Genomic DNA, 27388 nt, shown 5'->3' with positions numbered 1-27388 from the left:
CTGTAACAATGAAAACTGATTAAGCTAAATAATTTAAGGTATCTGATTGGTACCAAACAGATACGCATGCACTTATGCCCATATTACATACACAGAGAAATATTTAGTTTAGTTCAAAAATACTACAATAGGTTTATGGGAAAGGTATTTGTTATTCAACTGCAAGCACTTGCGGTACATTACACACTTAAGAACAGAAATATGGTAACCAAGATGAAAAAGCATAAATTTTTACCATGAGGCTGTTGTGTGGAAAAAAACTTTTTCCCACAAATTCACTTTCATCTCTGAGTGTTTGTATGTAAAAGGGGCAAAGCCAAAGCACCATCTCGTCTGAAATAAAAATAAAAACTCAGAAACAGATCTAAAAGTCTGGTGGATAACAGAAGCGTCAGTGTGACTCTCACCAAGAGGGAGTCCACAGTACTGTTTTGATGTGTTCAGCCTTCTGATACACTTGAAAGGGGACAAGAAACCCACAAACCCCTCTAGTTCTTCCTGTGAAATTTACAACTCTTCTCCCTCCAAATGCCATATTTGATTACCAGACTCCAGTGAACAACATTATGGAAACAGAGTTCAGCTTCCTAAGATAAAAGAACCATTCTTCCTGGTCTGCTAGAGAAGAAAATGTAACTGCTGTGTCATTCTTCTTGACCTCCTAAAATGACAGAGCTCAGCATCTGAATAAGAATGTGAAGAAGGGTGAAGGCTTTCTGCCATGTATTCCCGCACCTGGAGATGGAAGACAGACCTCTATATTACAATATAAAAACTGATCACATAGTATTTCCTTTTTTTTTTTTTTGACTTGTCTTTTATTAATGGTGAATTTTCCACCCTCATAACTGTGGAGGCACTTTTTTTTTTTTTTGATAAAAAAAAAAAATAGCAAGAAGACAACAATGAAATAAACCAAATTCTGTTTCCTTTCCTTTTCCACCTATTGGCACAACAGAACATTACCACAGTCCAAACACAAGCAGACATCTTTAAACACATACAAGGGAGCATCTCTGCAAATTCATCATGTGAGATGCAGAGGCTTCTTGCTCAAATTCGTCAGAATGTTTGTCTTCCAACCAGACTAACCAGGAGCAGAAGTAACAGCATAGTTTCTTGCTCTAGGAGTTTCTGTGGTACGTGTGGTTGGACTTGATGATCTTGCCTTTTTTTTTTTCCTTCTAATCTAAATGATTCTATGATCCCATATCAAAGCCTGAAGCAAATCCTACAAACAAACATTTTAGAAACAGAGACATATATGGTGTGTCCTAGGGTTAGAGAAGAAGAAATTCTTGAAATCAATGTTTAAAATGTCAGTGTCATTCTGACAGCAATATTGTCAGTGATATAAAATAATATATACTATACTTTGCACTGATCAAAATTTGCTTGGCTGTGTTCAGACTGCAGTTCAAATAGTACTTCTAACGGCCTACAGCATGTTTCTGCCTCAGTGAGGAAAGGAGAAAGATAACCCCTAGAGTCCAGAGAAAAGGAAGAATGGGGGGGCAGCAGGCTCAGCTGCTCTGAAGCCTTTCTTCTTCAGAAGGCTCATATCACAAGGAGGACACGCCACTAGGGAGATAAATTAAAGGTCTTACTGTTTCTCATTGACTTTACTCCCTTTTCAAGCTATATAAAGACTTCAAGATTTTAAGCACCTATACGCCACAGGAAAATACTGTAGTACTGTTCTACAGTCTTTATATACTTTGGAGTCAAATTGCCACCATGACCATCTCCCATATTTATTCCTCAAAGGTTGATTGCAATAATCTTTTTGTGGATGTGACCCATTATTATGTAATATCAGTGGAATATCTAATACTAATTTTCAGTTTTCTCTTAGAAACCTACAGGTTACTTTTAAGGTTGATAAAAATTTAAAGCTTATCAAGTTATAAGTGGAATTTCATGCTCTGTTGAAATTTCTGAACTTGGATTAGCAATGTGAGTAATAGGAGGAAGCTTCCCAGGTAAAAGTAAATGTGAGGAAAAGACTTGAGTGTTAGCAGCTTACCCCTTATATCGGAATAAAGGAAAGAAGACCTAAAACCTCAGATCATGGTCTCTTCATATTAATTCTCATTACCTTTTTAGTGGCAGGTAAACATCTTAACAGCTTAATCTGAAGGAGAAAAACCTAAATAATGGACATGCAGCCAATCAGTAACACACTGATTCCAGTGTTGCTTTGAGCAACTCAGCTGTTTCTGTGATTGTCACTAGAACGTATACCACAAATCCATTTCCATGTTTTACATCCTGCCACATGTAAAACTCATGTGTTAACAGTCTCTTCCCTGCCTCAGTCTCCAGAGATGGAACTACTGAAAAGAATATATATGCAAAGTGTTCTAAAATAAAAAAATAAAAAATAATAATAAAAAAAAAAAAACTAAAAAAAAAAAAACCTCCAAAATTGTTGTAAACTTGTGTTGCTTTCAAGGATTTTTACTCTTGCCTTTGTGGGAATGGAATTAAACAAAATAGTCATGAGCCCTGGATGGTGTGAGCTAAATGCCAGTTTCACTTACTGCAGTTACCAGCAGGAGACGGTAGATTCACTGTTAATTTGCAGACCTTAAAATAGAAGATATCTTTCTAGAAATGCATGCTTCTGCACAATCTGAGAAACACTGTAGAGACTATCAATACAAGTCCAATTAGGTGGCAGCTACGTTTCTTCTGACACTGAAAAATCCATAGTTATATGGACTTGGGGGTTCTGGTGGATGAAAAGATTGACATGAGCTGGCAGTGCGTGCTTGCAGCCCAGGGTGTCCAGCAGATAGAGGGAGGTAATTGTCACCCTCTGCTTTGACTTTGTGAAGCCCCACTGGAAGTGTTGCATCCAGGTCTGGGGCCCCCATCACAAGAAGGACATGGATGTATTAGAATTAGTCCAGAGGAGGGCCACAAGGATGACTGGAGTGCTGGAGCACCTCTCCTACAAAGAAAGGTTGAGAGAGCTGGGGCTGTTCAGCCTAAAGAAGAGAAGGCTCTGGGGAGATTTCGTTGCAGCTTTTCATTACTCAAAGGAGGCTTATAAAAAATACGGAGAGCAACTTTTTACTCAGACATGAGTAAAATGATAGGACAAGGGGGAACAGCACTAAAATAAAAGATGGGAGATTTAGATTAGATATTATTAAGAAGTTATTTACTATGAGGGTGGTAAGGCACTGGAACAGGTTGCTCAGGGAAACTGTGCAAACCCCCATCCCTGGAGGTGTTCAAGATCATGTGGCTGGGCCTTGAGCAACCTCATCAAGTGGGTGGCAAACCCCCATGGCAGTGGGGTAGGAACTAGGTGATCTTTAAGGTCCCTTCCAACCCAAGCCGTTATATGACTCTTGCTGCCTTTTTTTTTTTTTTTTCCTCTACAGTGTTCTGCAAAGATTGAACTGTGTAATCTGTTAATAAACAAAAATAACTCTCATATCCATACATCTCCTTCTCCTTCTGACTAAAATAATCTGAAAGACCTTCCCAAAATTGACAGAATAGCTGCATGCCTGACAAGTTGTAACACCAGTGTTAAAAACAGGATTTAAAGAGAAATTATTAGCTTCTGTTCCTCTTTAGACAAGCTGAAAATAACTGCTTGAAAAACAGCTGAGAATTTTGTAAGAACTAATGTGGCACCCAACTGTTTCTGAGTAGTGCTACGGGATGGCTTGCAGGAAAAAAGGAAATTTTTGTTAGGGTGGCAATTAATTACAGAGCATTTAGGCAGACAGGAAAGCTCTAGTGCAATACCTTCTGTTCAGAATGGCAAAAGTTTCAATGATATCACGAAGTAATGAAGTCGACCTTGTAAAGTACTAACAGAGAGCAGTTGCAAAAAAGGACTGAAAAAGCTGAAAAGTAATTTCAAACTGAATATCAAATGGAAAGTTCAGTACCTGCATCAATCTCGCTGAAAAGTGTTAACAATTGGTTCCTATCTGACTTTATCTGCAGTAGTCTAAATGAACAGGGATTTTCCCAAACTTACATCATGTAAAAACCTAGAGATTTTAGAGATTTTGTAGGAAAATCTCCACGGGAAGCATACTTGGCTTAGCTTTACCACATAATCTAAAATAACTGTCAGGAAAACTAATAGGAAGAAGTAATTCTAGTGAAAAATGTTAGTAGCCCCCCTATGATGTTGTAACTGAAATGCACCAAAGACAAGAGAGTGAGTTATTTAGGCCTTTAACATCTGGTATGAAGTCAGGGACCCAACTAAAGTCTGGGAGAGGTGGCTAAGGAACGATTCCATCAGCAGTGGCAGTGAACTGGTGAAGACTTGCATATCCAGAATAAACTGGCAATTAAACAACATATGAACAGAGAAAAGATTATGAAAACAAGGCTGAAGACACATACAGGTTATAAAATTGATTACAGGTGTCCAACCGTCTTTCAGGTTGAACAATCACCTGTAAGAAAAAAAATACTAGAGCTAAAAGTACAAACTCTGTGAGAAACAGCCATGAAATCTCAGCAAAGCAGACTTGATTCTCATTTAGAGAGACTGTATAAAGTTCAAGGGCAAACTGACCTTGTGGCAATATAATAAATGATAGTTTTTACAGAACGCTGCCATCAAAATATTGATATTTTTGACCAAAGATACTATATTCTGAATGCGTTCACAGAAATGGCACTTCCTTGTAAATCATTTAGATTATGTCGAATTACTTAGCTCTGACATTTATTTCTCCCATGCAATGGGAATCGTCTACCAGTACTCAAACCCTGGCTAGCCAGCTGGTTCAAAAGCAGAAACAGTATCTTGCTAAAACATCTTGATCCTAGTAAGGATCTATTCAACACATCGCCATAACAACAGATTTTAAAAGACACACAAAAAGAAATCTTGTTATTGCCAAAACAATCAGAAAAATAAAGCGTGCTTCCTATTATTGATATGGAAAGTAATAAAAATACCTGTTAACAATCAAATCAAGCTGACAAAGCAATGTTAAAATGGTTGGAGTAGAGCCAAAAGGAAGATCAGAATAGGTATTTAGGACAATATGCACTGCACTGCAAAGACCACTTCACACCAACACAGGAAGAGACATAAAAAACAGCAAATGAGCATTTTTACTATAAGCTATTAAAAGAGTTGGGAATTAAGTTAAAATATCAAATAAAGATTGACCGACATAAAGGGCTGATCCTCTGTCAAGACACGTATTTCTTCACGCATTCAGTCAGTTCTTCAGTCCGAACACTTTCTTACTCACCTGTTCTTAATCAGAACTGCTTGTGTAAATTTATGCAGCACCTAACATAATGTAGACTCGCTATACTCTAGCAACTATGACAACACATTACTCTGGCCAGTGGGAGAAGTTAAACAGGGGTCTACAATTAAGATGCCTTAAAGCATGGGTAATTCAAGGATTCCAAGCAACTAAATAGTAGCAATAACTTTAACATCTTCTAAAGAGAAAAAAATAGTAACCTTTTGAATCTGATTTTCAATGCACTTTCTTCCACAATCAAGAAGTAGAAATTGCACAACTATTTTTAAAATATATATACGTGCATAGAATGCAATGTTTCTGAACATTTACAATTCACCAGTCGAGTCTAGTACACTGTAATTCCACTGGAATGAGTAGACCCTAATCCGTCATCTTCATAATTTCTGTCTTAATCTATGGCATCCATCATATGCAAGATGTGGGTTTGTACCTGGGAAGGCAGGTTTGCCAAAATATTCTAATATTAATACATACAAAGCAATATCAGACTATATAAACTTCCCTACTGAATACCATCTCTGCTCCCAAACTGCTGAGTCTGTAAGAAAACTTTCATATGGGACAAAGTTGCCAGTTTTTCCTATTGTTATACTTTTCCTTTTAGGATGGAAATGGAGAGCCAAAAAAACTGAAAAAATTGATACTGGAAGAAGTACATGAGTGAATAAAATGCTATTATATGGTTGATTTGCTCACTAAAAAGCACAAGTTAAATTCATTTTTTTCAGTTTAGAGATGTATTTTTTTTCAGTTACATTGTATAACTGAATTTCCAGAGGAAAAAAAAATCCAATTCATGCAAGTTTTGCAAAAACACAATACATCTTCACTTAAGCACTGTAAATGGGAGTTAGTAGGGGTTTGGGACTTACACACTTCCTAAAATGGTCAAAAAGAATACATGATAAAGCAAACTGTCATGCAAGAAACTGTGTGAACTGGAGATATTGCTTTGCTTCCTTAATCAATCAGTGCAATGGCTTACACAGTTTCTAATGATTTGTGACTGTACAAGGGTATTAAGTTAATACAGGCCTGTGAGGTCTCAGTACACTGATAGTGTTATTAGTGAAAAACGTGGGAATAAGGGCTACCTCCTTCATCAGATGGCCTTGTTATCTCACTGCAGTATGAAAAGGTAGGGTTCGTGTCAGAACCATCTGATTTATAATCTCCCAAACTTGTAGAATGCAAGTACTGCTTACTGTAACGGCTTGCTCTTTCTACAAAAGTAGAAAGAAATAAAATCGCTGTAAATATATGAAATTAAAAGCACAACAATAAAAAACACAACCAGTAACATTGATATTCATACACTGATAGTGTTTAAACTAGAGAAAAATGAATTGCGCACAACTTTATATCCATTTTTGAACACTATTAGTTCAGAAAATTGCTTCAAAATCAAACTAAACTAAGATTGTTCTCTGCTTTAAAAGAATAGCAGAAATGGCAAAATATTAAAAAAAAAAAAAAAGAGAGAGAGAGAAAGAGAGAGAGAGAAGATGACATGAAAATTTCCAGTGGAAAATCAAAACGTCCTTTTCTTTCAGCATGCGTACAAGTGCACATAGAAGTACTGCTGTAGGACATTCAAAATAAGGTTCCACTCCCAGTACCAAAGAAAATATGCATGCAAAATTAAACATTCAAATTAAATACATCTGGGGAAAAAAAATCTTGTTGAGCCAAAACATTGCTGCATATCATTACATTAACTTCCCTACTTTTCCATCTATTCTTATATTATTAACAAAGATAAATTATTATCCTTGGAATGGTAAACACTAGCATAAGGTATAATATCATGTGCCATATAAGCAAAATGTGCATAGGAAAAAAAAATCATTTTCATAAATATGTCACCTATATCTCTGAAATTTTATTAAGGTCTAGCTATTTTAAAATCCATAATGAGGACAAAGAAGGTCAATGCTTTCTAAGTGACTATTTCTAAGTGGTATGAGTAATTGTTGTTTAGCATAAGATTTCTTTCACTATTTCTTATCTGCACATGTGATAACAGCTTGAGTTCCTGTAAAACACTGCTATAAAACAGTCATATATACGTACATATATATGAAAACAAAACATATATATAAAACATATGGCTGGCATATTGACCAGAAAATTTACTATATCAACTTTGTTCATAAACAAAGAAAAAGCTGATTTGGTGAAAAGTCAGGATATAAGCAATACCAGAAAGCATATGCAGACTCCTAGACTGAATATTGTCCTCCAGAGGATCAATGTCGAAGATGGAGCCAGGATCTGTGCGCCAAACTTTAAGATCTTTCCCCAAAGTATAGAAATGGTAAGACAAACAAACAAAAAAAAAAAAAAAAAAAAGGAAGTAAAAGTATGAAAGCGGTGAGTTTTAACAATTAATGACTAATTGACTACTTATCTTCATGTACAAATTAACTAAAAGATCTAAATATTCACCTGAAAGGACTGCAAAGCATAAATTTCCATCTTAAAAAACTTGGTGCATCCATTTTAAAGCGCTGACATTATTTTAGGGAGAGTTTCTTTCCTCAATTTTTGTTTTCCTTTTCTAAATATGATTATAGTATTTTCTTAAGTTTAAATAAATATCACATTTATTGTAGTTACATATCACATACCTACAATCTTTTCCACAGCAGAACCAGAATCATCAAAGCTATGTGATTTCCCCAGCCCACCAACAGCATCCTTCATCCATCTCTACAGCTGGCGTATGTAATACAGACCTATGAGCCTAAGGCCTCCTCTGCATACAGCAGAGATCAAGTCAGCCGACTAAGCAGAATTAGGGGCATAGATTATCTCATCCAAAATAAACCTCTAAAATTTGCTCAGTTCATTTAAGCTCAAAAGGTTGGTTGTTGTTGGTTTTTCATCCAATACAAAAAAAAAAAAAAAAGAAATGAACCAGGGTGACAAATTCATCTGTAGAAATCTACACTTTAGACAACTACAGTTGGGTAAGATGAAGCCCACTGTTATCTTAACTAGTAATTCTCTTTGTCTCTGTTTCCTGGGACACAGACTTAATGTTGATCCACTATCTCAGTATTGAAAAGTATTTTTGGAATTCATTCAATTCAGTAACAATCATAACTGCTAGACTTTCAGCTTTAATTCACACAAATAAATTATTAACACATCTTGAATTCACTTCTGAACTGGATATTGAAAGAAATGGAGTCCATAAGAAATAAATAATTTCACATCCAAGCTCTAGTTATAAACACAGCATAAAGTTGAACACAGATTCAACCATGATTTTAATAAGCTTTTAACAAACAATTAATGTTGTACAAGCTAAGAGGAAGCTTATAACAAATGCATAATCAGCTACAGTGTGACTTTTTGATCTACTCAGTACGATCTGTAATATATACAATTCATAACCGCTGTGCCTAAAAATATAATAATCATTTAATCACTCCAAACAAGTTCAAAATAAAATCTTGATGTAAAGTGCAATCAAGCGTAAATATATCAAATCACACCTTTTTATTATTGGTTTGCATCTCAGGCAGACCTGTCTTCAAGATTTACTCAGTGCAATGGAAGTGGGAAAAATAATTGTCTTCCCTCCTTGGTCCTTTTGCTGGTTTGAGTGGTGCAAAGCTAAATAATAGGTTGGTAGGTAAAGCAGGACCATGGGGACCCCATACATGTTGTGTTTCAAATCGTTAATATCTTAGAGGCAATGGAAAGAACAGTCAGAGGAAATAAATCCCATGGCTTTAGAACAGATTCAATGTATGAGCATTATGTGTTATCTATTGCAACTCCTGCAAGGTGAAGCATAGTGCTAACTCCCTCTTGACAAGATGAATAAAAGCCAATGTACAATCTTTTGATAAACTATGTGTTAGTCCTAATGATGATAAATTATGCAACTACATAAGGCTCTGACAGGCACAAGAGGGGTGGGAGGAACTGGTAAGTGTAAAGCTTTTCCTGTTTGATCATGTCTTGGTAAGTAAAGGCTTAATAAGTATGATGTCACGGCAGCAGTAATGCAGCAGCCATTGATTGTATCTGTCTTTGTAAATCTGAAATAACACAGGTAAAATCAGAACCTTGGTAATTTATAGAACTTATCTGTTTTATCATCCTGGTAACTTATGCCAGTTTAAAATATCCTTAAACTCACATGAGAATCATGAAGCATCTTTTGTCACAGATTCAAAGCTCTGATAGATTAATATATCTTGATGACTAGAATGACTTTAGCATGGTTAAAACTAGTGCCTATTTTCCAGAGCACAAACATTAATTTTACCAATCAATCATTTGAAAAAAAGTTGTTACAGCTTCACTGATAATACTTTAAAAGAACAGCCAGATGGATTCTAACACAGAAATACTTCTTCTAACTGGATGAACTTTTATCAACTAAGAAAAAACTCAAGAGACTCATAGTTGGTTTTTTTTCAGTGTGTAGTTGTTTTTTTCCAGCTGCCAAGGACATTCCTTGAACAGGGAGCTCACTGCTTTTTTTTAATACAAGAAGGTATTATAACTGCTGTTCACTCTGAAAAAGCATTAGGTGAAATATCACTGGATATTAGGCTCTCAGGTTTGTCATGGCCTATCTCCTTTAAACAGTGGCACTATTTTTGCTGTTTGGTGGGTACGGGGAACTAAGAGTTCCTCTGTGTTTTGATACTCTTTAGTTGATAAAGAGTACTAAAAAATAATAATATTTCAGTCACATAGTTCAAGAATTGCTCAGGGAAGTTCTTAATCCTAATCAATTTGAACTAGCAAGCCTTCAGTTATTGAAAACAGGGCTGCACTCATGATTGCCACCAAGGGCTAGTGTACAAATGAAATGCAGCATAGTCTAGGGGGTTTGAAGCATGCACCAAACTGTATATTGAACTGTGATTTTACAGGAGCTTTTCTTTGGCTGTACCACCTCTAGCTATGGAAGTGAGACATTTGATACAGTGCTTGGGTCTGTCCAGACAGCAATTTAACTGAACAAAGTGTTGCCATAGATCCAAAGTATGTGGACCTCTAAGATTTGCATGGTCTTAAAAACACCAGTAGCTTCCCTGGGCAGAGCTCTCTAAACATCCACATTTGACAAATTCCATTTGATAGAAGGCTGGAGCTACAGGCATATAAAAACTGGCCATACAGCAGGAAAGAAATACACTTCTCTAAATAGTGGGAACTCATTTTGAGACTTTCAGGAAAAAGTTGAAGAAGTATCCATCAGCAGGAGGATGGACTATATGACCTACCAATTACTCTGTTTCACCTGTAGTTTCTGTTACTTTCTGAGAGGTAGGCTTAAACTCAAATCTTGTTATTACGTATGAAGGATTTTAGAGTGCTACTTCAGGATGATTTTCCCTGTGCACTCAGTTGTCAATACTGTTGTAAAGCACAGACAAACAGAAGAACACACCAAAAGAAAAATGTGTAAAAATAAATGTTAAGTTGACATTTCTTTCACCACAGCAGGCTTGCTTACTTTTAAAAGAATTCAAATACGCATTTTTATTTTGAACCACTGTTTGTTATGAATACCTTCCCACAATTAACTTGTCTCCTAATACAAAAATAGTCTGTATTCTAGCTTCAAACATCTGGTCTTACCTTGGATCATCTTTTAGAGCATCTCTTCTGAATGCCATGGTGTCTGGCTCACCAGAAATCTATCAAGTTATTAATAAGTTACGTCTTGTGCTACTTCGAAAGCTGTATGTAATTCCAAAACACAAGGTACGTGGGCCATGTATAGCTCTAGAGAAATAGCTGACCAGTGTAGGTGGAAATCTGAACTGGTCTGCAACATCAAGACCTTGCAGAACCACCAATTTAACTATCTCTCTTCTACACAAAATAAAGAACAAAACAGATATTTTGGCTTTTATTGAAAAGTCAATGTTTAAAAGTAAAGCTACAGTAATTAATATCCATATTTCACACACAAATTAAATAAATAAATAGATCAAAGTATACCTATCATTCATTCCCATCTACTTCCCTAGAAGCTAGCATTGAACCAGTAGTTCAATGTTTCACACTGAGAAAAGAGTGAAAATGAAATTTGGGAGTATTTTTTATTGGATATAATGGTATCCAAGAAGTAGTGAAGGCTTTCCCACAGTGTTTCGGATAGCAACATTATTTAACAACTTACCAACAATTATTCCAGGTCTTCTATCCATTTCAACTATATGTGGGTGCACACCCTTATATGCTGCATCACTCACAACCTGTGTGTTTTTCCGCACCCGCTCTGTTACAGGATCATCTACCACTGGTGTGAAGCCTCTGCCTTTTGTCTTCTCAAAATCTTCATGATATTTTACCTAGCAAAATAAAAGAAGAATTACATTATTCCCCAAGCCTTAGTTGACAGCAAATGGTTATTCTATGCAGGAATTCATAACTGTTTGCTTTAAGCACTTATATTCTTTGGGTTTTGTACCATAATAGAATTGTTATGCGTATGAGATAAAAGAGACTCAGCAGGACTTCCAGCTTGTCTCCCTGACCTGATACCTTGATATTTAATTACCATTTTTGCATTTGTTTTATATTGCCACTGAATGAGACATTTACTCAAGCAGCAAAGTATCATCTTATAGTCACCTAAATCATTGAATATAACAGGAAAAGCCCTCATCAGATGGTCATCTGATCCATCCCCTTCTTTGAGATAGGACATCTCTCTGATGATGTAGACAACTAATTCTGTCAGTAAAAATGTTCCAGCAGTGTACTTCTTAAGAACTCAAGTATTCACTGCAAATTTTGATGCTATGCACAGATTCATAAAAAAAAAAGGTACTTAGGTACTTTTTTGCCTTTTTGTTTTATCATATGCCAGTTGGCTTTAAACAAAGGTTTTTAGGAATAAAAATTGCACTTATTCTAAGCAGCCTGCTTTCAAAAAATAGAAAGAAAGAAAGAAAGGAAAAAAAAAATACAAAGACGTTAGGGTATAAAGTGTTATATAACCAAGTGTTGGAACAAAATCAGTATTAGTAAGAGTTATAAAGGTAGTACCCCCAATTATGCATTTTTACTTTTTTAGTCTTAATCATCAAAGATTTAAAATTGACAAACATTCTCACACAAGCAGATGCACGCAAAACTCATTCCAAGAACAAAAGTCACGCAGAAACTAGGAACGTGCACAGGCACATGGTGAAGTGTGTCACCTAATCCAGTCAAACTGAGTGATGCTCAAATGAGTTTGTTTTTTAAATTAAAAAAAAAAAAAAACAACAACAACAACAAAAAAGAACAGACATTTACCTGTTAGAAAACTGTTTATTAGTATTTTGAAAACGTTCATTACAGTCATATGCAGTTAGCAAACACTCCCTCAACAGGCATAAGAAGAAAATATTCTTTCCATACTTGAGCAGAGAGTTTCATTAGTTACCTATATTAATGGAAGGCAAAATCCAGTGGAAGTCAAGTGTCATTCCTTAGTATATTCTAGTTATAAGAAGGTACCCTACCATTGAGATGTTGTTTTGTGTTTCTTTGACATGCCTTAGCTCAGGTGTGTCTAGAATCACACTACGTCTACCTTTCATCTGCCTCTGATCACTGCTGTACTTCACCTGAAAAACAGCAACAACAGCATACATGAAGGTTTTGTTTACCGTAGAAGGTATGGTGAGAACCACACTATGCAAAAGCATATTTTCCAAATCATAATGCCCAGAATTCTTCTGTTTTCTTTCTTTACATTCATTTTCTAGTGATCTTATTTCAAAGGGAGGATACAGATGGGCTACGGTATTGATAAGGCCGAAGGACATGTTTATTCCATCAATCAGTCAAAAAAAATCATTGTTACGTGAAAGCTGAAACACTTGCCTGTTTTAAGGCTTAAGACATACGTAGTTACTTAGAAGTTCAGACTTTTTGTCCTTAAACAAATCCTTTGATAAACAAGAGCTACTTTACTCTTCACCCATACAGTCAGTTCTAAAGTGTTCACTACTGTTCATTCTCTTCTGCCACCTTGAGACAGTGGTTCTGCATGGAAGCCTGTTCTACTTATCATCTGTAGGGGTTTCACCACTGATGTTTCAGCATTGAGAACACAGACTGTAACAGAACTAGTCTGGTCCTTTACTTCACTGTGCTGCTTTGAGTTCTTTGCTCCTTATTAGTATACTGTCTTCTACTTCTTACACTACTGTGTTACAATGAATGCACCTCTCCCCTACATGCCTCCAAAGGCAAGTATTATCCAAAAAAAAGGCCAAGATTAATACAGTATCTACCCTTTACTGATTAATAATAGGATCTATTTAGGACTACTCTGCTCTTAATTAGGTAGCATGTTGCAGAGTGGAACGGATATGCTTCCATGCTCTGAATCACACATACACAAAAAAAAAAAATCTGCACTAAAGTTAAAATCTCATTTCCTTTGCCCTTTCCCATAATTTACTCCTAAAATCTAGCAAATCAAACTTGGTAACAAGAGACAAAGGATCTTGAACTGACCTCTTCCTTTTTTATAAGAATAACCACAAGTCTGAATACTTTTGTTGCCTATATGTGCAGTCATGTATTCAAAGGACAAAAAAAAAAAATCATTCAGAGGATGATGCAGTTGGATTCATTTGACACATCAAATCTAAATGGGAAAACATATCCTTGTTATATTCCTACAGTGACAGAAAATATAAATGACAAAAAGATTCAAACAACTTGCCGAGCTGATATTGTCTTGATTCTTCTTGACTCTCTCTATCTCAGGAGTGACACTCACAGCAGTAGCTTTGCCAGGCTGCTCTCTGTAGTGAACCTATTATTTAACAGGATAAAATGGTACATACTTTGTCAGCTAAAGCAGTATCACATTGTATTACATTAAAATGTATGATTCAAAAGGTCACCCAGGAAACAAATGAAAAGCTAAAATGCATTTGAAGTTTATTAAAGCTTATAAAACTTGATTTTTGAAGCATAACCTTGAATTCTTTCTGTAAAGTCCTCTTATTAATGCATTTGTGTGAATATATACACACATGCACACAATATCTTGACATTTACCACACAGGTCTTTGGCAGTACAGATAAATATCTTATATTCAGAATGGGGTAAACTATAAATAAGGGAAGCAGAGCAAATGAAAAAAAAAAAAATGAATTTCAGCAATGCCCACTCTAAATGCTTATTTCTACACACATACACAAATTCCATAAGAATAACATCTACATTCTAATTTGTATACTCTGTAAATTCAAATGTGATTAAACACAGTGGGTGCAATACATCTGGACTGTAAACTGATTCCAACCATCTATATTTCACCGTATGTTTATTTAAATATACTTTTCAGCTTAGGAATATCTATCCCCTCTATCACTTCTTAACAAATTACACTAGTAGCAATGATGCATTAAACGAATGGACACTCAAGACAGATCAGTATCTAAAGAGGATAGATATGGCATCAACAGACTGATCAGTCTGTTAATCTTGGCCCCAAATACAAGGAAGTCCAATATGGTGCATATTTAGTAAATAATCAGAGATTCTTGGATGATTTATGCCAATCAACAGTTTTATGAAGAAAAAGTGTTTCCATAAAAATCTCTTTTTTATATGTGTTTGTGTACATGTTTGCAAGTGAGTTCTTGCTTTTGTGTTGTAAGAATAACTGAGCTGATACATTAAGCTAATAATTCTGCAGTGCACTATGGCATTAACAACGTCCAAGCAATTGTCTTGCCACACAAAATATCAACTGTCCACATCAACATATTCCAATTGAAAAATTAATGTCTTATAGAAGTGATGGTAAACTACCAAATGGATTAAAATTTACAACTGACATTTGCAAAGGTATAACGATCACTTGGTAAAACAGGTTTGTTTGAACAGTGTGCATTTTAGGGGAACTAGATGCATCAACAGCAACCTGTGAATAAATAGCATACACTTAAGTTAGAGGGACACTATTTTGAAAATTGTAACTCAGAATTAATTTGGGGAACATGAGTGAAAACATCCTAGGGAAACACCGTAGCTGTTTGTGGACCCATGAAATACGGATGTCAACAGAAGTCACCACAAGGAGAAAGACTCAGTAACAAGGTACAACTTCAACAATGAAAGAAGGCAACACTGAATTCCAAAATTCCTTACCTTCCTCCACACGCTCTACCAACTACAAACAGCTTGACTTTCTAGTGATTGTTTCAGCCATTAAATAAACTCTAATAGGAAAGTTACTGAGAAGCCAGAAAGAGAGGCAAGAGAGCTGGAGTTTGAGTCCAACTGTAGCCTTTTTTAATTTATTTATTTTAATTAAAGAAAAAAAAAAAAGCCGGAGAAAATATAGTTTTATATATATATATATATATATATATATATATATATATATATAAAAGTTAAGGTTTCCTGCAAATATCCAAGACAGAGAATAAAGTTTCAAAAAAAGTACAGCTATTTATTTGAGTATGTGCTACTTTACGTGCCATTTTCTGAACCAAGCAGTGGCTTTTCTAGTTGCTTCCTAAAAGAGAGTTTTCAGGTAATTCCATTTAGTTAGGTCCATGCCTAACTAAAGAAAGGGCACAGGCAGAACTTCTTACTCATCATCTGCACGCAGCATTTATACAAAAGGTGAAATAAGAGCAACTTCCCATGCTGACATTCTCTTGATTCCTCTTGACTCTTTCGATCTCTGGGGTGACACTCACAGGTGTAGCCTTGCAGAGCTGTTCTTTGTACTGAACCTAGTGAACATGGCATAAGATATCACACAGAGACTTCCAAGTAACAGAAATACAGCAGTGTGTTAGAAATTATCAAAGAGCACACTGCATTTTGTTGGAAAATATTATTCCTTAGTAAACACACTCATCTTTCATCATGACACTTAGTACTCAACCTCTCTTGCAGTTCCTCTATTTCAGAGGTAAACAACTTATATGTCAGCAGGAATATTTCACTCTCAATGATGTTAATCAAAGTGCAAGGCTAAAGAGTTATCTTCTTACCATTAATTGATTAGTCTTTGTGAGCAAACAGGAACTAGCACAAGCATCACAGATCAATTCACAGAGGCACAAACATTTTTAACACAGCAAAGACTGCAAGCAATGAAAACGGGGCATACATTGCTTATATTCTTCTGGTTTTCCTTGACTCTTCTTAGTTCAGGTGGATCAGAAATAGCTGTTGCATGCTGAATTTCTTCTTTGTATTTAATCTGCACAATAAATATAAAATATTAGCAACTCAAAGATATAGACAAGTACTTAACTACAACACAAGTTTTATAATCTGTCCCTTGCATGCACCACAGTGCTAGACCAGACCTACCAACACTACTGACCTGAACAGGAACAGTTATATTTAATTTCTGACACAGATTACTAGGGTCTCAGATGATTCTTATTTGATAAGATGCAGCACAGAGTGCATATAAAATGCCTTGTATCCTAAAACTTTTACAGCATAAACTTATATCACATCAGATTGTGGCTATGTTTATAACTGAGATGCTGCATATACTGCTTTGAGATCTGCATCACTCTGACAATGACTTGGTCTTATATTGTCTTACATAGGAATCTATCAGTCCATTACAGAAACCAAACGTTTCAAAAATGTGTCCTCACAAGGGTGGATGGCCTCGAAGTCTGGTTGAAGTTCTCTGGAAACATAAACAGACACATTATGGAGAATGAGGATGTTTGGATGGATGATACCTTTGAAGATGTCGTCATATTTAGTGACATTTTACCACATCTATTCTGAAGAGCAGTATGTTTGGATATGTTAGACTCCATAATTTGAAAGACACACAGAACTAGAAGAATTTCTTCAATTATACTCTGTATGTACCAAAGCTTGAATTCAATCTGGAGAGTTATGAGGTAGGCATACATGGTACTAAAAAGAAAGATGTCATATCTTCTGGTTTTCTATATGCTATCCAACAGGGCCATCTTGGACAAATTAGTGCAATGTCTTTTTCTTAGTCTGTTACTAAATATCTGTCCAGTATTTAATACCACTGTGGACACCATCATTAAAGAAAAGGAAAATATTTTGACTAATAGAAAATACTTGAACATTTTGTATCACAGACACATGCTGACAGCAAAGAAGTAATGAGTCTAAACTGCCTTGGGTTCAGTTTAACCTCTGGAAGGATGCACCCATGCACAGGAGCACACCATTCTGTCTATCATTCACCACCTCTGGCCTCTCCATTTTGTCTGTGGCCAAGCCCTTCTACGCTTTCAGTTCCTGACCCCTGGTCTTTATTTTTTTTTTTTTTCCCAAATCCGTTGTACCAAATGTCACTTGCTAATTTTCAACTCTCTGCTCCAAGGCATGGTACTGCTGGAGGAAGCCAATTTATTTTTATTTTTTTTTAACATGGACAAAATAACTTGTTTTTCTCTGTGGTCATTCTTGGAAGCTACTTTGGCTGAAATTTATAAATAAATTATTTAATAAATAAAACAAAAACAGCCCAAAGCACAGACCAGAAATGGAAAATTTCAGTCCAGACAGTTAAGGACTGGCAGAAGTATTAAACTACTGAAAACAGGGTCTTTTAATAGAGACTATTAGGTAAGCTTAAAAATTGGCAGTGTTAGTCCTTAAATGCTTCAACTGCTTGAGTTTTAGTCAGGCTCCAACCTTTTTGGTGCTGAGTTTCCTCATGGATTTCACACAAGCAAAGACACAATTACAATCTTTCCCCCAAAACTTTCTTTCTAGTCCAGACCTTCCTGTTCCTCAATATAAAGAAGATTTTTTTTAAATCCTCTTAGTTATTTGTAGCTTCTTGGTTCAAATTCAGTTATTGTCCATGGGTGTGATGCTTGCTTGTAAAGTTTTGTGAGATCTTGACTCCAACTATTTTGGATGCTGACTCATCCTACCTACTCTTCACAACAGGTGAGATTAGATCAGCTATGTTGGCTGCCACCACCTTGTTTTTTAAGTTGTGAAAACAGACTACTCTGAGATTTGTCTCCAATAGATGTAACCTTGAATAATTTGATCACTTTCAGAACATGATGCAATGGACTTTTTTTTTGCATGGTTTGATTGCAGAGTGACTGTTATTTTGGTCTGTTTTTTCTGATTTACTTGTTTTTTTTTGCACTGCTGATATGCATCAAATTAAGTTTCATCTAGCACAACAGTTTTAAAGCTGTCCTAAGTCCTTCTGGCTAAATTCAAAGATATGTGCAAGGCGTTCAAATCTAATAGAGTGTAAATTGGTGTAATTTACCAATTATTTCCTTTGGGGCTCCTGTAAATTACACCATACAATAGTTTCCCTCTTAGTGACAAATAATTTAAAAGTTTTTTTCAGATTGCCTTCAAATTTGGCATTCTACCCTTTCAATAATTACTATACAAGACTTTAGTAATCCTAAGCATACTACATGCAATAAAATACTTTTTGTAAAATATTAGCTCTTCACGTAGAGTAGCAAGGTAAAAGCCATGGTACTAAACCACTAAGCTACCACTACAACCACTCACATATTTTATGTTTCTTTTGATATACTTTTGTTCAAGCATGTTTACTAGCATACTGATCTGTCTTTCATATTCCTCTCATCACCATTGTTTAGGATTTCTAAAACAGCAAGAACGCTGCATAGCATTTTTCCATTTCACTTTGATAGGTACTGAGTAAAAAACATTAGAGTAAGATTACTCCTAATAAGCCTCTGTCTGTGTGAATGTGCATGTGTGTGACTACTCTCAAAATATATGGCTGAGGTATCTGGAAAGTGGGTTTCTGTTTCTAGAACACCATTTCAAATCTGGTGGAAGAAAAAGGGGGAAAAAGGAAAAGGAAAGGGGGAAAAGGAAAAGGAAAGGGGGAAAAGGAAAAGGAAAAGGAGAAAAGGCAAAGGGCAGGAGGGGAAGAGAAGAAGGTGAAAGAAAAGAAACACATTTGCAGAAGAAAAATAAGAACAAAAGCACCCTCATTAAAAAGAAACTAAACAAACACAACCAACAGCTTCACAACCAGAAAAACTATTTCAAGGTGATATCTTGCACTGAATCTGTAAATTGCACAGGACTCAAAATGAAAATAAAAAATGAAAAGTGATTGAGCAGAGAAAAAATCCAGGAAAAATATTATTTTTCAAAATCTTATTGAAACTCCCTACCTGGCCTTACTTTGTTGGGAAATGCAGTATTTAACAAGGAAATTATACTAAAATAGTTGTACCAAGTCCTTAATTTGGATTTCAGATAAGATTTAAACACAATCTGCTGTCATTTATATGTGTTACTTGCAAACTTTTTTTTTTTTTTTTTTTTTTTTTGATTTTCTAATGATCAGAAATGTCATGACAGGAACAACAGACTCCATAACAAAACTGAACAATGCCATTAGGACTGTTTTCTTGCTCAACAGTTACTTTTCCTTTTTCCCCCAAGCTTTACCATGTTACCAAAAGAGCATGTCATACTTGTTGAAAACTCTCATTCTGATATTTTACTTTTAGTGGACCACTAAAGTGCCAGAAACATTGGTCATCCATAGACAAACAATACTATTTCAGAACTGGTTTCATCAGGTCCACAGACCAACCTATCATCAGCACATATAGAGGCATAGACACTCCACCTTCTCATGTAGCTTGATTCTGGACATCCATTTTTCTCCTGAAGTGCAAATTGTAACAAATACTGTGTAATATATGCAGACTACAGCAACTTTAAAGATTTTCTTTTTGTCATATGATATTTTTCTAAATTGCAAATTATGACTGCAGCTCAGTCTGTCATATCAGGAAATATATTTCATGTTTCTCACTCTTGAAAAACAAAATTATTTCATCAAATATTTAGTTAAAAGTTTTTTTCCTATATTTTATGATGTTTCTGTTTGAACTACCTTTGTACTCAGAAGAACACCACTAGAATGGAGCATTATATCCAAAATCCAGTGGAGTGGTATTTGAATGAGATGTGTAATATTAAGATGTAGAATTTTTAGTAAACAAAAGGATTAAAAAAAAAAAAAAAAGACCATTTACTCATGTAAGAATAATTAATGCTAATAGCACTTACCGAACTAATATTCTGTTGATTTTTCTTTACTCTTTCAATCTCTGGAGTCTCTTTTACAGCTGTGCCAGCTCCTACTTCCTTCTTATAAAACACCTTCATTTCCACAAAAGAAAAAGTAATTATAAGACTGTTAGTATTGCAAGTACAAGTTCTCATAAAAGGGCTAGGCAATTTTCCAGGTTTCAAATTGATCTGACTATAAATCTTGCCAAGAAAGCAAATACTTTAATTTTTCATAAATCACACCAATTATCAATAACTGTAATAATGTTGTTTGTTATCAACTGTAAACCAGATAATCTATTATCATCCTTTCATCCTTTAGAATGACCTCAGCTATTTATAAGTATTTGTAATGATTGCTTTGTCTTTGGAAATAATATTAAAATTTAGATCATAATCTATAAACATTTAAAAATGCAACTTTATGCTTGAGTAATCTCACTGATTTCAATTTAATTGAACGTGCATATACATGCAAGATTTGAATTGCTTTTCATCTTCAGGTCTTAAAATGCTCTGAGATGTGAATAGATAAAACTATTTCTAATTTAACAAACTAGAAAATTGACATATTAATGATCAAATAACCAGAAGGGCCAGAGCTACAATCCAAGTCATGCAATTTTTAACTTCTGGGTTCAAGCCAGAAAGCTGAGGACTGCATCTACAAACAAAGCTCACTTATGAAAAGAAACACATTTCTAGATCTCTATTTCAATTGTTTCAATAAAGGATAGAATACAAAGCACAACAGTAGAATAAATCACTCAGAGTTACTGAAGGAGACATTAAATTACTGCTCCACAAATTCTAAATGTGGCTGTAATTTAAATAACCATAAAGCACCAGTTCAAATTGCAAAACTCTTAAAGAAGTTGTATTTGTATTTCCAGGCTGGTAATTTAAAAACAAGTCTATCCTGGAGTTTATAACAAAATCTTTACAATATATTATTTCTGCTTTTCTTAAACAAAGATTTATTTGTTTAAATACACAAAGGTTCATTTGTTTAAATATTTAATTTTTTTAAACTACTTTTTAAATTTTATTTCTCTCAAGCCTTAAACAATAAAACATCGTTTCTCTTACTTCCTTGAAAGCCTATGTAAACTAGGGTGACCAGTATTGCTAAATGTTCTAGAGGAGAGTGAATTATTTAATGTACGTAAGTAATTTATCAAATATTCAGAAAACCTTTAACTATTTAGAATTTTGTTTTACCATGTGAGAACAGAGACAGCTTATGAGTAAGAACTTGAAAATTCTTCTGCACAAACATGTCAGTAGAAGGTAGAAAGATTTACAAAGTCGACTGACCTAAAATACACTTTTCTCCACTACCAAGAAGGGAGTGGTAAAAAATACCGGAGCAAGGAATTTTTCTATGAAAGAGAAGACTGTGCAGTAAAAACCCTATTGTAAATCATCTGCCAAATGAGCTAGTGAGCTAAAAGCAGCACTGATCTTATCTGCAGAGCTAGCCACATTTTTTTTTTTTTTTTTTTTTTTTGTCCCATAAGACAGAAAAATACTTCTGAGAAAATCCGAAATCAAAAGCCTATTAAGGGTCATTAACAACTTCTACATGAGCACTGCTCCCTCGAGTTAGTAAAGAGTAACTTACCGCCATAAACTAAATTGCACAGGGTGCTGAAAGATTGGAATGAAGAGAAAGAAAAGAAATGATCATTCAATCTCACCTATGAGCTGCCTTCCTACATTTGGAGGATCCACTTCAGATACAGAAAAATGGGGATCACAAAATAAACTCAACCAACCTCAAAGATGTATATTTTATTATTTTATGTTATAAAGAATCCTAACAATTAAGTAGTGGAAGCTGGTATCTGTCAGTCCACTCTGCTTAGACCCACTGAGGACTCCACCAAAAGCTATTAAAAACTGGAGCAGAGAGGAAAGCAGAACAGTAGATGCAAGCTGGAATCCCTTCCATTACATAAAGTTTCAGTGTAGCATGTTAGGATGCCAGTGACAGGAGATATGGTGACAACCACCTTCACACTATGCAGCTGAGCTCCATTCAAAACCGAGAGGCAACAAACTACAAGAAACAAAATTGGGGCCAATAGGCCTGTCAACAGCTTGTATTAGGAAGACGTAGCTTTCAGCTGTTCTCACGTGATGGAAGAAAAAGAGCAGGTGGTGAAGCTGAGGGTCTCTCTAAACTAAAGAATCACATCTGTGCCAGATAATACTAAAATATTTAAGTAACTTGTATGCCTTTCTCTCAAATCATCGGTTTTATTAGTATAATTAGTCTGCCAGAAAAACAGACACTAACTGGATAGCCTTAGGTTCTGGAGGCTAAATTTGCCCTTTGTCTTTTCTTCCCTGTTATATTACAAGCAAAGCCAGACTTACAAACAGGAGAATTAATGGGCACATAGAGGAAATGGAACTGAATAGAACTGAATCACAAAAATGGAACTGAATCACAAAATGGGCAACCTTGGAAATCTAAGCATATAATTTATATAGGAACAGACTGAAACTTAAATCTAGCATAAAATTTTTAAAAAAATGTAACCAGGGTAACATAAAATAATTAGATATATATTTATGAAACTTGCTCTGTTCTAATTTTATCCTAGAACCTTGGTATTCTGTACATATGATAGGAAACAGATGAAAAATCCTGTGTGCACAGTATCAAGCCTTAGCTTTCTTGTACATTTAAATAAAATACTTCCTGGGGCTTGATGGAAAAAGAAAAGAAATCTTCATTCAAAAATAACTGTGGCTTGGCAAGGTGATAAAGTGGTTTAGCAATTCAAAATAAGTGTCACACCTAGAAAAACTGTATTTTTTTTTTTTTTTTTTTTTTACTGAAAGAAATGAGTGATACAGTCTTTGCCAGGAAAATTATGCAAATGGATCAAAGAACATTTACTCATACGTTCCCTACTTCATGCTGAGGCACTAGAGAGCCTATTTAAACTGAAAATATCTGAAAAGTTGCAAGTGAAGAGAAAATCAGTTACTCACTGCACTGATGTTTTTCTGAGTACTTTTTATCCTCTCCATCTCTGGAGTGTCTGGGACAGCAGAATAGTTACAGAGCATCTTCTCTGCTTCATCTTTGTACATTTTCTGGAAAAAAAAAAAAATTAAAATAACAATTTCCTGCTTTCTTAGGGCTGAGAATAACCAAACTGCAACAAAAAATTGCTTATTGTTGATGAACCTCAACAGCATTGTACAGTATTTATTTCAACCACTCTCCTCTGTGATATTCTTCTATTTATTTTTTTTCATTCCTTTTAAGTAATGTAGAAAGACCTGCAAGTAGATGTACACAATTCAAATCAATTTAGATGGCATAATAGGCCTAAATACAAATAAGAATTAGGCAGTAAGATTTTTACTATGTGTAAATGCATTTAATATGGGTATGATACCATCTACAGAGCTAGCATTTTGAGCAATTAATTGAGCAATTAGAACAGTTAGCCTTTGAACTATGCCTACCTGGCTTGCTATTTCTGAAGCCCTTTTGACCCGTTGTATTTCAGGAGTATATGGACCAACTTGCATTCCTTTTCCTATAATTTCAGTCTGAAGATCCTTTTTATATTCCTTCTGCAAAAATAGAACAAAATAAAATTAAATAAAGGAATGTAAAACAAAGTAAAACAATATCCCTGAGTATGCAACATAACTAATTCCGCAGTTATTTGTATGTTGTCTTCTAAGCTATTCTGACAGCAATGATTAGACCTCAAAAGAATCGCTTCTATTCATGTAACCTGTTTTTTTGTTGTTGTTGTTTTTTGTTTGGTTGGTTGGTTTGTGTTTTTTTGTTGTTGTTTGTTTTGTTCTACTGCACACTGCTTATTCCTTTTAGCACAAGTATCTTTAACATCTCATTCTGTTTCACTTCAAAAGTAATGTTAACCGATTCATTCTGTACTCACCTGGCTTACAATTTCAGAAGCTTTCTTTGCTCGTTGTATATCAGGGGTATCCATGCCCACTTCCATTCCCTTCCCTTTAATTTCATTCTCCAAGTCTTTCTTATATTCTTTCTGAAAATAATAGCATTGGAGTCACTCATATGTCCAACAACCAAATCCTTAACATTGTTCATACAATACTCGGTACAATTTCATTGAGCAGTATCTATGAAACACCAAATAACTTTTGATGTTATGCTGTCTACAGCATTATCTTTGTAGAACCTACCTACAACACACCTGTTAACAGGTTAAACATCCTTTTAAGAGACTGCTTACTTTGATGTAGCCTTTCACATCCATGCATCTTTTCAACTTTGGCAGCCACAATCAGAGGCATATGAAGAGAGAAGTTTTTATCCCTCATCTATTCTTGGGGAGACTGAGGTCATAAAGCCTTTAGCATCATTCTAGCTCCGTTTATTGTTTGGCCCTACCAAAACAAGCAGCCTCGTTTAGACCTAAAAGGAGGAGGGCCTGCCACCATCTAGGTCATCTAGGCCAGGCATGGGTCAAAACTCTGGGAACACTTATCTTTCCCCATACATGGACTACACAACATTTAGACTCCACGCAGCTCAACAGACTAGGTATTTAGAGAAATCTGTGGTATGCCTACTGTGTAGATCGGGTGTCACGTGGAATTCTCAGTGACAGTAATTTGTTGCATTCTGACAGACTGAAAGATTGCATCGTGTACAGGAACTTACAGTGCTTGCAATTTCAGAAGCTTTCTTGGCTCGTCTTATCTCAGGAGTATCTGGACCAACTTGCATGCCTTTCCCTTTAATTTCAGTTTCCAGGTCCTTCTTATATTGTTTCTGTAAGGCAAAACTTCGTACATTAGATTCACAATAGCCAGAGAGTTACAGGTAGATTTTTATGCAAGACACAATTTAAGAGTCAGAATTTTGACTCAGTCAAAAATCTCAAGTAGAGGGTGACAGTTCTCAAGAGTCTTGGCAAGGTTTGGTTAGCATAACATGTAACAAACTACAGGAGAAAAACTTTAGGAGATATTCACAGAATGTACAAAAACTACCACTGAATTTTCAGTTTGGCAGGGGGTGTGAGAATCAGTCCATATAGCTTGTTGTAATTATCCTCTGCAGTAAAGGGGCAGTTTAGCTCTGCAAAACCTAGTGTAATAATCTGGTACTTGATGCGAGCCTAATTGAAACACATTTTACTTTTAAGAAAATATTTTATTTATGAAGAGTACATGATAGAAATCAAATACTGTACAGAATTGTTTCCAGTGAACTTTCAGAATAAGATGTTGTAATTTATTCATTTAATAGGTCTTTCCTGAACCACAGCCATTAGACAAGTGGCTGTACTCATTCATGATTGCTTCTTTTCCCCCACAGTATAAATTATAAATAACCAATACAGGAAACAAATGAATATTTCATCTTGAGCTTATCCAAGCGAGGATGTATTTCTTGTTCATCAACAAATGATATTAAAATATCCATGATATATATATATTCAGTAATACTGAAATATACAATAGTTGTAATTATTTTAATAAATATATATATATTATTTTCTTGGACACTGCTATTTCTGATACTATAGCAATATATTTTTATATTATAGTTTATCTCTGCTCATGGAAAATGTGTAACTTTTTTTCAAAATAAATACTTATGCTTAAATTTCCTGTTCATTAGCCATTTTTAAGTTACTTAGGAAAAAAAAAAAAAAAGGAAGAAAAATGTCTTTATTACAATGCTCTAAACACATACAGCATAAAGTAACAAGAAGAAGAGCAGAAATACTTTACCTTAAATCTCTGTCTCACTCTGGTATGGAAATAAACATGCTAAAACTACTCCCTACTTCCAAAATTCCAAAATTTTTATTGGTATAAATTATAAAAATATATAAAAATATATAAAAAAATATAAACAGTATAAATTATCCTGTGAGAAGACGTTATGTCTCAATTCCTCTCTGCTAAAGGTGGAATGGCAGATGCTTTCCCTTAGCTTCCCAGTGTGTAAAACACCAAGGAAAAGGTAACCCTGGGAGTTACAGCTATATGCATAGCTGCACTTGTTTACATTGATCAGCCCTATGCACTACAGTTCCTCTGGTTATTATGGCTATATATTTATATGTTTGTGAATATGTAATGTATCACATATATTAATGTAACACATCAAAAGAATATGGAATATATAAATATATATATTGCTCTTAAAGAATGACACATACAAAAATGTGAGGTGGAGCACAAGCTTCTTTCCCATTCCCTTTTTCTTTTCCACACCCTCCAGTCCCATTGCTGTGGCCCAGGCAGCCTGACAAGCTCTTCCACATAATGAGTGGCACCAGCTTTGTAACCTGTGTCTCAGGGAAGTATGCAGTCTTTCCAACCACAAATCAGGCCACACGTTCCTCAGGACAGTCTTATGGAGATACAATCACTGAGTCTTCCACTCCCAGCCCTTCAATAGGAGTAGGTTGCACACCTGTGTGCTTCCAGGTAACCTCCAGAACATATCTCAACACCAAAGTTCAGTTCTAAAAATGTGCTCTGGAAGAAGCCTCTACCTGTCTATTTGCAAAGGATGAACCTCAAGCTCAAGAAATGAGCTTCAGGAGCAGCTCTAAAAATGTTTTCACAAATAGAACAGTTTATTTGGATAAAAGTTCTTCCAAAGTTGTCTGACAGTCATTACCAATATTTGTTTTCGAATAATAGACACAAGATTCAAAAAACTGCAAATTATTTCATTGACTTTTCTTTGCAAGTCCAAACTCTTTCCATTAGTCATACTAGTTGAACAAACAAGTAGACTGAAAAATGAATGCAATTTTAAATTCTGTGCCTACTAACCCCTCTAACAATTTCCATTGACCTTTTCATTGCCTGAAAATCTGGAATATTTGTCATAACCTTTTTTCCAGGCTTTGTCTATATTCTTAAAGCAAAACAGAAAGAGCCTTAGTTTCAATACTTACATATTTTATTGTAGATTATGTTAAAAGAAAGGAATATATTCAATAGAGTATGCCATAAAGAGTGAACTTTCTCTGACATCAATAACCTTGACTAG

The 27388-nt window shown here is 35.1% G+C and overlaps 1 protein-coding gene across 7 annotated transcripts in view; it reads right to left on the bottom strand.

Annotated features, from left to right (window-relative positions):
- NEBL (nebulette) overlaps positions 1–27388 on the bottom strand; it is a 255027-nt gene that overhangs the window by 24239 nt on the left and 203400 nt on the right. For 3 of the 7 annotated variants that reach the window (XM_082754537.1, XM_082754538.1, XM_082754536.1), the window contains 12 exons: positions 25031–25141; positions 24282–24392; positions 23836–23946; positions 23353–23457; positions 20344–20436; positions 16397–16489; positions 15922–16013; positions 13981–14074; positions 12767–12871; positions 11434–11605; positions 7476–7568; positions 6368–6496 (listed from right to left, as the gene is read on the bottom strand). In XM_082754537.1, coding sequence (XP_082610663.1) covers positions 6368–6496; positions 7476–7568; positions 11434–11605; positions 12767–12871; positions 13981–14074; positions 15922–16013; positions 16397–16489; positions 20344–20436; positions 23353–23457; positions 23836–23946; positions 24282–24392; positions 25031–25141 — 1309 coding nt within the window. Of the gene's footprint in view, positions 1–6367; positions 6497–7475; positions 7569–11433; positions 11606–12766; positions 12872–13980; positions 14075–15921; positions 16014–16396; positions 16490–16854; positions 16937–20343; positions 20437–23352; positions 23458–23835; positions 23947–24281; positions 24393–25030; positions 25142–27388 lie in introns of those variants that run through there. The other 4 variants (XM_082754539.1, XM_082754540.1, XM_082754541.1 and 1 more) reach the window with 4 other exon arrangements.

Source organism: Aythya marila, assembly GCF_965140915.1.
Source record: "Aythya marila genome assembly, chromosome: 2".
NCBI classification, from domain to species: Eukaryota; Metazoa; Chordata; class Aves; order Anseriformes; family Anatidae; genus Aythya; species Aythya marila.
This window is presented reverse-complemented; position numbering and strand designations above follow the sequence as displayed.